Consider the following 12,545-nt stretch of genomic DNA (forward strand, 5'->3'; position numbering starts at 1 on the left):
TGTAAAAAAGGGACGCTGCCTGCCGTAATGTGTAAAAAGGGGCCGCTGCCTGCCGTAATGTGTAAAAATCGGGACGCTGTCTGCCGTAATGTGTAAAAAGGGGACGCTGCCTGCCGTAATGTGTAAAAAGGGGACGCTGCCTGCCGTAATGTGTAAAGAGTGGGACGCTGTCTGTCGTTATGTGTAAAAAAGGGGACGCTGTCTGTCGTAATGTGTAAAAAGGGGGACGCTGTCTGCCGTAATGTGTAAAAAGGGGGACGCTGTCTGCCATAATGTGTAAAAAAGGGAATCTGTCCGCCGTAATGTGCAATAGGGGCTCTACCTGGTGTAGTGGCGCTACTGTGCGGCGTAATTTGAATAATGGAGACTACTATAATATGTAATATGAATTGGTATTATTTGTGGCCACACCCCTTTCCCATGAAGCCATGGCCCTATATATTTTTGCGCGCACCTGCTGCGCGCACTGCTCCTACTTTACATAGGGGGGGGGGCGCCAATGCCCTATCTTGCACACAGCGCTAAAATGTCTAGTTACGGCACTGCGCTCAGTGAGTTTGGTCATCTTCCAGTCTCATTAACAGGATAGAGGTTACTCTAAACTGAAAGTGACTCAGCCTACTGTACATGTGACAGGGAAGTGAATGGGTTACATACTGGGCTGTGTACCAGAAGACTGTCGGGTGGAATGTCCGGTCTCAGTGACTACAGCTCACAGCCCTCACTCCGCCTGTCAGGAAGGTGAGTTTAGATCATTGTCTACCACTATAGAGACACCCCACTTACAGAGACTGTCCATACAAACGCTCAGTGGAACATGGACTGTACAGAGAGAACCTTACTACTCCATATTCTGCCAGTAACACCAGCACAGGCTCATATAATGATTATTCAGCCAGAGAGTGTTACAGAGTTTCAGTCACATAATATTCACTGCAGCTCAACTCTGGGACTGATTCATCTTTGGAAGTAAAGCAAAAATAGCGCATAAGTTTGTGCCTGGAACACACCACGCTGCACTGCAAGGGGAGCAAATGTAAACTGTCTCTGTGCAGGGTAAATACCCAGGGCTGCCATCAGAAATTACGGGGCCCGGGACTGGCAAAATAGGCAGGGCCCCCCTCCCCCCCAAAAAAATTAAATCAAAAATTAAGAAAATCTGTGTCCCCACACTATAATTCCCCAGTACCTGCTCATTGGGGTACTGCTTGTTCTCCCCCCCCCCCGCCCCCCCCTGGCAGCCGCTGGAGCCGCTGCAGCCTATTTTATAGAAAATGTCCCTTCCAAAATGTTCGCCGCCTCGTAGGAGACAGTTTTTAAAGATACTAGAGCCTCCTCTAGTATCTTTAATAACTGTCTCCTCTGAGGCGACGGCCATCTTGAGAGGGACTTCTCAATAGCTTGCAGGAGCCAAGCAGCGGTGGTGGCAGGAGGACGGATGGCAGTGGGCGGGCAGCGGCATGAGCGGCCCGGGCCCTCCCCTCTCTGTTAGAGAGGCCGGGCCCGGGCCAGCTGTGCCCGCGGCACCCCCCTGATGGCGGACCTGTAAATACCAGCTGCTTTTGCATGTAGCCCACAAACGTTAGACAGCTTTATTTTTACACTGCAAATTAGATTACACTTAGAACACACCCCACCCATATCTAACTCTCTCCACATTACATCTGCCCCACCTGCAGTGCAGCATGGTTTTGCCCAGTTGCTTGCTTTTTTGCTTTACTTACAAACGTGGATCAGGCCCCATGTTACAAATATTTAACTTTCATTTGTCATGGCTGTAGCTTATCCTGAGATTAGTTATGTCCTTGGGCGGGATGTACTAAAGGATAAAATGCGGTAGGAACCCCCCTGGACTTCAGGATTTGAGCCCGGATCCGAGTACGGCTCGGGACTTCCCACCAGACTCGGATCCCAGAACGAGGCAAATGTCATCATCCTGCTATTGAATCTCGCGGGTTTTGGATTCCATATAAGGAGCCGCGTGTCGCCGCCATTTTCACTCCGGCCTTGGAGAGTGATGGAGACAGACCTCTGTCTCTCTGTGGGTGGCGGCGTCGGGTGGGGTCAGTGTGTGCTCTTTAGGGTGCTGTCCTGTGTGCTGTTAGGGGTGCTGTCCTGGGGTGTTTGGGGTGCTGTACAGGGACATTACTGTCCTGTGCTGTACATGGGTGCTGTACTGTGGTGTCCTGTGCTGTTTGGGATGCTGTACAGGGGTGTTGCTGTTCTGTGCTGTACAGGGGTGCTGTCCTGGGGTGCTGTATTGAGGTGTCCTGTGCTGTTTGGGGTGCTGTACAGGGGTGTTGCTGTTCTGTGCTGTACAGGGGTGCTGTCCTGGGGTCCTGTATTGGGGTGTCCTGTGCTGTTAGCGGTGCTGTACTGTGGTGTCCTGTGCTGTTTGGGGTGCTGTACAGGGGTGTTGCTGTTCTGTGCTGTACAGGGGTGCAGTCCTGGGGTGCTGTATTGTGGTGTCCTGTGCTGTTAGGGGTGCTGTACTGTGGTGTCCTGTGCTGTCTGAGGTGCTGTACAGGAGTGTTGTTGTTCTGCACTGGACAGGGGTGCTGTCCTGGGGTTCTGTACTGTGGTGTCCTGTGCAGTTATGGGTGCTGTACTATGGTGTCCTTTGCTGTTAGGGGTGCTGTACAGGGGTGCTGCTGTCCTGTGCTGTACACGGGTGCTGTCCTGTGCTGTTAGGGGTGCTGTTCTGTGTGCTGGAAAAATACAGGGGCACTGTCCTGAGTGCTGTAAAAATACAGGGGTGCTGTAGAAATAAATGATTGCTGTGGCCCTGTCCTGTATGCTGTAAAAATACAGGGGTGCTGTAGAAATAATGGAGCGCTGTGGCCCTGTCGGGTGCTGTAAAAATAAAGGAACACTGTGGCCCTGTTCTGTATGCTGTAAAAATACAGGGGTGCTATAAAAATAAAGGTACGCTGTGGGCCTTTTCTGTGTGCTGTAAAAATATAGGGGCACTGCGGCGCTGTCCTGTGTGCTGTAAAAATAAAGGGGTGCTGTCCTGTGTGCTGTAAAAATAAGGGGCGCTGTTCTGTGTGCTGTAAAAATAAAGGGGCGCTATTCTGTGTGCTTTAAAAATAAAGGGGCACTATCCTGTGAAATGGAGAACAAAAATTTGGAGGAAAAAATAGTGAAAGATCAGGATCCACTTCCTCCTAGTGCTGAAGCTGCTGCCACCAGTCATGACATTGACGATGCAATTCCATCAACGTCGTCTCCTAAGGTCGATGCCCAATGTCAAAGAGGGCATGTAAAATCCAAATAGCAAAAATTATTATTAATAACCAAAAAAAAAAAAGAAATTATCTGATGAGAAAAGTAAAATTGTCAATATGCCATTCACGACATGAAGTGGCAAGGATAGGCTAAGGCCTTGGCCTATGTTCATGACTGGTGGTTCAGCTTCTCATGAAGATGGAAGCCCTCTTCCTATTTGAAAAATTTAAAAAATAAAGCTGAACTGTGCATTCAGACTCAGAGATATCACAAATCCCCAAGGAGAGTCCAAGTGTGTCCGCGGTTGCGATGTCTAGGCCTGACCTTCCCAAGACTGTATGGGAAGAGGAGGCTTCTACCACCATTTGCATGCCCCCTGCAAGTGCTGGGAGGAGCATCACCAGTCCAGTTGCTGATATTGAGATTGAGGATGTCACCGTAGAAGTACACCAGGATGAGGAGGATATGGGTGTAGCTGGCGCTGAGAAGGAAGATGACAATGAGGATTCTGATGGTGATGTGGTTTGTTTAAATCAGGCACCGGGGGAGACACCTGTTGTCCGTGGGATGAAGAAGCCCATTGTGATGCCTGGGCAAAATACCAAAAAAGCCACCTATTCGGTGTGGAATTATTTCTCCACAAATCCAGACAACAAGTGACAAGCCGTGTGTTGCCTTTGTCAATACATAATAAGTAGGGCTAAGGATGTTAACCACCTAGGAACATCCTCCCTTATACGTCACCTGCAGCGCATTCATCAGAAGTCATTGGGCCTAATTCAGATCTGATCGTAGATGTGCTAAATTTAGTACATCTATGATCAGTCACACAGACATGCGGGGGGACGCCCAGCACAGGGCTAGTCTGCCCCACATGTCTGGCTCTGCACCCCTGCACGAGTGCAAAAGCATTGCACGGCAGTGATGCTTTTGCACCCGACGAGTAGCTTCCTGCCTGCGCAGCTCTTGCGCGCTGGCTGTGAGCTACCTGCCATGTCCCAGGTCACAGCGGCTGCGTGTGATGTGACGCAATCAATGTGGCCCATCCCCGCAATGGTCCGGACACGCCTGCGTTGTCCGGGCTACGCCCCGCCAATGGCGTTCTATTGTCGTTGGCACACCTCCTCCTGCCCCACGACCGCTTCAATCAGGCACAGGCGATCGCAGCCCTGAGATCATTTTAGCATCTTACTGGGCTCCCGGGGTGCGCCATTATGGTATCCGCCATTAGTGCAGTGGGATTTAGACAATTGATGGAGGTAGTGTGTCCCCGGTACCAAATCCCATCTAGATTCCACTTCACTAGGAAAGCGATTCCCGGACTGAACAGGGACATTAAGAAAAGTGTCCTCAGGTTCCTCAAAAATGAGGTTGTACCCAGTGTCCACTTACCACAGGGCCGTCTTTTCGTATGGGCTCAATGGGCTCTTGCCCAAGGGCCCCAGGAGTATAAGGGTCCTAGGCTGATAGCTGAGGGTCCCCTCTTTCCAGGGGTACCAGATTTTTGAAAATCAGCCCTAGGGAACCAGAGATATCTGAGTTCAAAGCTGTGGTCCCCCATCCAAGCCTGTTAATTGCTCTTCCCAGCCAGATATCTCAGGCTCTGTATGACGGAGAGTTTTTTGGATGGCACATTTCAAAAGCTGGGACTCTTCCCTTTCGGTTGACACTGACAGCTTGTCTCTACTATGCCCAGGATCAGAGATATCAGCCTTCCATCAGCTGATCCCTGCTCCAGCTAAACACGCCTAATATGCAGTTTTGAATATTTGTTGGTGGATTGCTCTGGCTCCTGAACTCTGATCCCCAATTCCCCAGAACCTCCTGACAGGTGAGACACTGTCATTTTTTTAACCCATGCAAAGCTAAGAAATCTTTTTCCAGGAACTTGACATATCTGCAGTCAAGCAAGCTGCCCTCCCACCAGAAAATGATGAAAATGAAGCCCACTCCACTATCCACCCCTCCTTTACATATTAAACACCCCCTACCACCCAGGAAGTCATGTACCGGGGCCCCTTCATTCAGCCCAATGCCCTCTTCTACAGTTTAGAGTTCTCCCTCCCACCCCATCTGTGCAGTAAAGGAGTAATTAGCAGAAATTACTGCTCCAGGTCCTACATGCTGGTGGTCATTCCGAGTTGATCGCTAGCTGCCGTTGTTCGCAGCGTAGCGATCTGGCTAAAAATCGGCATTTCTGCGCATGCGTATGGTCCGCAGTGGGCACGCGCGAAGTATTTTCACACAAAAATATGCAGTTTCACACAAGGTCTAGCGGCGCTTTTCAGTCGCAGTGCTGATCGCTGAGTGATTGACAGGAAAGAGGCATTTCGGGGAGGTAACTCACCATTTTCCGGGAGTGTGCTAAAAAACGCAGGCGTGTCCGGTAAAAATGCAGGCGTGCCTGGGGAAATGGGGGAGTGGCTGGCCAAATGCAGGGCGTGTTTGTGACGTCAAAACAGGAACTAAATAGTCTGAAGTGATCGCAAGGATGGAGTAGGTCTGGAGCTGCTCAGAAACTGCATGAAAATATTTTGGAGAAGTTCTGCTAACCTTTCGGTCGCACTTCTGCTAAGCTAAGATACACTCCCAAAGGGCGGCGGCCTAGCGTTTGCACTGCTGCTAAAAGCAGCTAGCGAGCGAACAACTCGGAATGAGGGCTGCTGAGCGGAAGCTAGAACACCCCCTACCGTCCGTGGGACATCAAAGCTGCCGTTGATAGCACCCCCACCCAATCTGTCAATCAGGCAGAGGCAATCACTAGGCAACATCAGCCGTCAGCTGTCAGCAACGCGCCGGTGCATGACAACTCTGACCTGTTTAGGTCAGAATGACCCCCATTGTCAGCTCAAGCGGAACGTGACCCGTCAGCAGCTCCTCATTCAGTTTCTCCCGCAAATGGGGCTGCGAGAAAAATAATAACATTTCCTAGCCAACACGCTGGCGGTGATGCAGGGCAGTCAGAAGCAAGTTTTAACATCAGGCACGGACTGAAGGAGCTGCCAACAATTACTGACATGTCTACTGTCACTGCATATGACTCTGTCACCGCTGAAAGAATGGTGGAGGATTATATGAGTGACAGCATCCAAGTAGGCATGTCAGACAGTCCGTACGTATACTGGCAGGAAAAAGAGGCAATTTGGAGGCCCTTGCACAAACTGGCTTTATTTTACCTAAGTTGCCCTCCCACAAGTGTGTACTCCGAAAGAGTGTTTAGTGCAGCCGGTCACAGTGTCAGCGATCGGCGTAGGAGGTTACTTCCAGAAAATGTGGAGAAGATGATGTTCATCAAAATGAATTATAAATTCCTCCAGGAAGACCTTTACCAGCTATTGCCTCCAGAAAGTACACGGGGACCTGTGATGGTGGATTCCAGCTGGGACGAATTAATACTCAGTGAGGAGGATGTACACAGTGAAAGGGGTGAGGAATCGGAGGATGAGGTTGACATCTTGCCTCTGTAGAGCCAGTTTGAGCAAGGAGAGATTGATTGCTTCTTTTTTCGGTGGGGGCCCAAACCAACCAGTCATTTCAGTCACAGTTGTGTGGCAGACCCTGTCACTGAAATGATGGGTTCGTTAAAGTGTGCATGTCCTGTTTATACAACATAAGGGTGGGTGGGAGGGCCCAAGGACAATTCCATCTTGCACCTCTTTTTTCTTTACATTACGTGCTGTTTGGGGCCTAGTTTTTAAATCTGCCATCCTGTCTGCCTCTGCAGTGCCACTCCTAGATGGGCCAGGTGTTTGTGCCGCACAATTGTGTCGCTTAGCTTAGTCATCCAGCTACCTCGGTGCAACCTTTTGGCCTAAAAACATATTGTTTGTGAGATGTTCGGAATTGACTGGAAATGAGTGGAAATGAGTGTTATTGAGGTTAATAATACTGTAGGATCAAAATTACCCCCAAATTCTGTGATTTTAGCTGTTTTTATGTGTTTGTTTTAAAATCCAGATCCAAAACCGGAAAGGGTGGTTTTGGCAAAACCAATCCAGATCCAAAACACGAATAAAGATCCAGATCTAAAACCAAAACACAAAACCCGAAAAGTATCCGGTGCCCATCTCTAGTTTTTACCGTATTCCCATATTTACCAGGCTCCACAATGTGACGCACTCTGGAACTTGGAGCCGGTGGGTAACACCATATTTGGGTGGCATTACCCAATAGAAGCCTATGAGCTTCTTTTCGAAATTTCCACTGAGAGAGAGCCAATCGGAACCCTCCCAGCACCCCCAGCAGCCGCTGCGTTACTCTACGCATGCACTCCCGGGCGACTCTTGGGGAGTCTTATTGGGAGAGCTGTCCTTTGCAATTCTAATCACATATGTAAGTATAAATGCGGTTAGTCTGTCTGTGGTAAGTGGCGGGATGTACTGCATAGCGGATGTAATGCTTAGTACATCCCGCCCCCTTGAGAGCTGAAACAACAATTGTTTAGGGGCAAATCTGCTCATTATCAGGTCAGAGGCCCGATATTATAATTTCTTATATCCGCTATTCATGGCATTAAGAAATTCTATACAGGACCACCGGCATGTATCACCGGACACATGCAGGGACTAAAAGAATTAGTACATATAAAAGTAAAGTGATTGCATAATCCAAAATATATACAAAGGCACCACTAATTATTACTAAGCCATGTGTGGCCAAGTACTTATCTGGCTTCAATAAGAACACATCAAGGGGGTCTTTCCGAGTTGATCGCTCGCTAGCTACTTTTTGCAGTGCTGAGATCAGATAGTCGCCGCCCATAGGGGAGTGTATTTTCGCTTTGCAAGTGTGCGAATGCATGTGCAGCCGAGTGGTATAAATAAAGTTTTGTGCAGTTTCTGAGTAGCTCTGAATTTACTCAGCCGCTGCGATCACTTCAGCCTGTTCGTGTCCGGAATTGACGTCAGACACCCGCCCTGCAAATGCTTGGACACGCCTGTGTTTTTCCACACACTCCCTGAAAACGGTCAGTTGACACCCACAAACACCTTTTTCCTGTCAATCTCCTTGCGAACAGCCTGTGCGAATAGATTCTTCGTTAAATCCATCGCTCAGCAACGATCCGCTTTGTACCCGTACGACGTGCATGCGCAGTTTTGACCTGATCGCACCGCAGCGAGAAAAACTAGCGAGCGATCAGGTCAGAATGACCGCCCAAGTCCAAAGTCGCTCAGGCTAATTTATAACTCAATGTTCTCTAGGTCAGGGGTCTTCCTTTATCTGCTGCTGGTATAACTAGGGCCCTCATTCCGAGTTGTTCGCTCGCTAGCTGCTTTTAGCAGCTTTGCACACGCTAAGCCGCCGCCTACTGGGAGTGAATCTTAGCTTTGCAGAATTGCGAACGAAAGATTCGCAGAATAGCGAAAAGAAATTTCTTTGCAGTTTCTGAGTAGCTCGAGACTTACTCCTACACTGCGATCAGTTCAGTCAGTTTCGTTCCTGGTTTGACGTCACAAACACACCCAGCGTTCGCCCAGACACTCCCACGTTTCTCCAGCCACTCCCGCGTTTTTCCCAGAAACGGCAGCGTTTTTCCGCACACACCCATAAAATGGCCAGTTTCCGCCCAGAAACACCTACTTCCTGTCGATCTCACTCCGATCACCAGAACGAAGAAATTTCTTAAGCCGTGAGTAAAATACCAAACTTTTTTGCAAATTTACTTGGCGCAGACGCACTGCGAACATTGTGCATGCGCAGTTAGCGACTAATCGCTCCGTTGCAAAAGAAAATAATGAGCGGTACAACTCGGAATGAGGGCCTATGTCCGTTCCTTCTGGATCCCACCAATAGATAATAATAATAACAACATAATAATACAAATAATGAATAATAATAATGCTTTAAGTATGGATGGAAATGCTTTGCTTCATTCACTGAATTAATTTGATTTTAACAATTATATTTCAGGGCATCCCTAGAAATGGATTTGAACCTCTATCTGCAGCGGATTGGAATCACAGAATTGACACCATGTTTCTCCACACCGTCCCTTTCAGCGCTACGGGAGATACATCGCTGCCACCTGTTCTCTGTACCATTCGAGAGCCTCAGTATACACATTGGGGAGAAGATTATCCTGGACACCCTCTGGATTTATCAGAAAATTGTTCTGAGAAAACGAGGGGGCTTTTGTTTTGAGAATAACGGCCTTTTCTTGTGGGTGTTACAAGAGCTGGGGTACCAGCCGCAGGTGCTATCGGCCAAAGTGCGGAACTCATTCACTTGTGTTTTTGGACCTCCATTTGACCACATGATACTGACTGTGGAGTTGGAGGGCAGGCGGTGGCTTTGTGACGTTGGCTTTGGAGATGGAATCCGGGATCCATTTCCTCTGGAGGCAGGATGGGAAGAGGAGCAGGACAGTGGTGTGTTTCGGTTACGGGTGGAAGCGGAAGAGTGGTACTTGGAAAGGAAGGAGGACAATGACCAGTGGAGGAGCCTGTACAAGTTCACCCTTGAAGAGAGGAGATTTGAGGACTTTAGGGAGATGTGTGACTATCACCAGACCTCACCAAGGTCTCTCTTTGTTTGCAAATCTCTCTGTTCCCTACAGCTACCAGGTGGCAGACTGACCTACATTGGACGCAAGCTGATCAGCACAGAGTATACCAAGGGTGGAGGGAGTGTGAAGACCAACGAAGAACTCAGGGAGGAGGAAATTCCTGATATGCTCAGAGAGAAGTTTGGGATTGTGCTGAGTAAAAAACTGGTACCAAAGGATGAGATGTTGGCTCCATATGATAAGGATTGAGGCTTCAGTGCAACAACACTCTACTTACATATGTCTATAATACCAGTCACAATAGTAATTAAGGACCTAATTCAGCATGGATTGCAAAAGCAAAATCTTTCTCTAATGGGAAAAACCATGTGCACTGCAGGGGGGATGGGGCAGATGTAACATGTGCAGAGAGATTTAGATTTGGGTGGGGTGTGTTCAAACTGAAATCTAAATTGCAGTGTAAAGATAAAGCAGACAGTATTTACCCTGCACAGAAACAATATAACCTATCCAAAGTATGTAGATATACGTGTAACAAAGTGACCTAATTATCAATATTTGTGAAGGGGGCGTAACTTTGCAATCAATCATGCTGCAATCTGTGATGAGAAAACCATTTCTTGGAGCAATTTATCATTATATATTGCGTGGGGTGTTTGTTCTCTAACTGAAGGAAACAGTTTGACCGGGTGACCTAATGATTGATTATAAATTCACAAAACTTTATTATACAAGTAACAAACAAACAAATACCAAACAAGAGTGATACTTAACTTTTATCGAAGTTATCAGACAACATCAGAGATTCATCTTCTTAACATAAGATGTAGTTCTTTTCATATCCGATGGGCCCTGGTCATCATTTGTCATCAATTCTTGAATCAGTCCATATACAGTATATACAGCAGGCATCTTATTGCAATCTCTAAGATTGTGCACTGATGCCCAATCTCTTTATTTCAGCCTTTACTTACATACCTCAAACTGGGCATTAGCTGCTGGATGTTAACCCTATTAAAGAATGTTACTAGTACCAGTGCTTATCTTTTGCAAACTGCGCAGTAAGTTCTAACATATATCCAAGACACAGAATGTCTAAAGCTAAACCATCAGTTTTCTAAAGCCCTTTGTCTAAAATTGAGAATAAAGCTTTACTTCTCTAATGCTCATTCCAATGGAATGCAGCTCACACTATGGCCCTCATTCCGAGTTGTTCGCTCGGTATTTTTCATCGCATCGCAATGAAAATCCGCTTAGTACGCATGCGCAATGTTCGCACTGCGACTGCGCCAAGTAACTTTGCTATGTAGAAAGTAATTTTACTCACGGCTTTTTCAACGCTCCGGCGATCGTAATGTGATTGACAGGAAATGGGTGTTACTGGGCGGAAACACGGCGTTTCAGGGGCGTGTGACTGAAAACGCTACCGTTTCCGGAAAAAACGCTGGAGTGGCCGGAGAAACGGTGGGAGTGCCTGGGCGAACGCTTGGTGTGTTTGTGACGTCAACCAGGAACGACAAGCACTGAACTGATCGCACAGGCAGAGTAAGTCTGAAGCTACTCTGAAACTGCTAAGTAGTTAGTAATCGCAATATTGCGAATACATCGGTCGCAATTTTAAGAAGCTAAGATTCACTCCCAGTAGGCGGCGGCTTAGCGTGTGTAACTCTGCTAAATTCGCCTTGCAACCGATCAACTCGGAATGAGGGCCTATATAAGGTGCAGCCTATTAGATGTCCACTACTGTAAATGACATGTACAAGTAAGTTAGGCTGCTCAATGTATATCTTGTCAGACCCTAACGGTTACAGCCATCTTCAACATGAATAGAATCTTCCTAAAGCTGCAAGGGACAATGAACAGGTATTAAAAACTTTTTTGCGGGCAGTACGGGTGGTGTAATGGTTAGCATTACTACCTCACAGCACTGAGGCTATGGGTTCCATTCCCACCATGGCCCTAACTGTGTGGAGTTTGTATATTCTCCCTTTGCTTGCATGGGTTTCCTCCAGTTTCCTCTCAAAATCCAAAAATATATTGGAAGGTTTATAGGCTCCCAACAAAATTAACCCTAGCGTGAATGTGTGTACATGTGATAGGGAATATAGATTGTAAGGTCCACTAGGGCAGGGGCTGATGTGATTGGGCGAATATTCTCTGTACAGCGCTGCGGGATATGTGTGCACTATATAAATAACTGGTAATAAATAATAAATACATTTGCAATGTTGAAATCAAAACATTAACCCCACTGGTTACACTCTACTTTTTGCAAATTCTCTTCTGGCAAATCTTAAGGTCATAGGCGTTTCTATAATGGGTGCAATGTTTGTGGTGAAAATGGGCCCTTGGGTCCAGGGGTGGGGCCCACACCACACACACTGCACCCATGTTTTATCACTTACCTTTTCTGGAGTCCCGAGTTGAAGCTGCAGCTGTGGAAAAAAAATCACCGGCAAAATGACCACCGCTCATGCGTAGCATGGATTTCGTCTCTGGAACATGGCATGCGCAGTAGACGCTGGCACAAAGCCTGTGTCTACTGCGCTGTGAAGAGGAGGGGGCCCACCCAGAGTCTGCACAAGGGCCCACCCAGAGTCTGCACATGGGCCCCCTCCTCTGCCTCCATAAAAACGGGCAGCTAGCTTCACCTGGTGTGAGCTCCTCATCCTGGTCCAGACAGTGGTGGCAAGTCTAGGTAACATAGTAACATAGTATCTAAGGTTGAAAAAAGACAATTGTCCATCGGGTTCAACCTATTTGTGGTCTCCTATGCACGATTATTTCGTGTAAAATTTTGACTGATGCTGAT

At 47.6% G+C, this 12,545-nt stretch overlaps 1 protein-coding gene across 1 annotated transcript; it reads left to right on the forward strand.

The window, feature by feature from the left end:
- Positions 1-666: 666 nt before the first annotated feature.
- On the forward strand, positions 667-11,961 carry LOC134943947 (arylamine N-acetyltransferase, pineal gland isozyme NAT-3-like). The gene is made up of 2 exons (XM_063932505.1): positions 667-741; positions 9,139-11,961. The coding sequence occupies exons 1-2, from the start codon at positions 689-691 to the stop codon at positions 9,980-9,982; spliced, it is 897 nt and encodes a 298-aa protein (XP_063788575.1). The 5' UTR covers positions 667-688; the 3' UTR covers positions 9,983-11,961.
- The last annotated feature ends 584 nt before the right edge of the window (positions 11,962-12,545 follow it).

Source organism: Pseudophryne corroboree, chromosome 7 (assembly GCF_028390025.1).
Source record: "Pseudophryne corroboree isolate aPseCor3 chromosome 7, aPseCor3.hap2, whole genome shotgun sequence".
NCBI lineage: Eukaryota > Metazoa > Chordata > Amphibia > Anura > Myobatrachidae > Pseudophryne > Pseudophryne corroboree.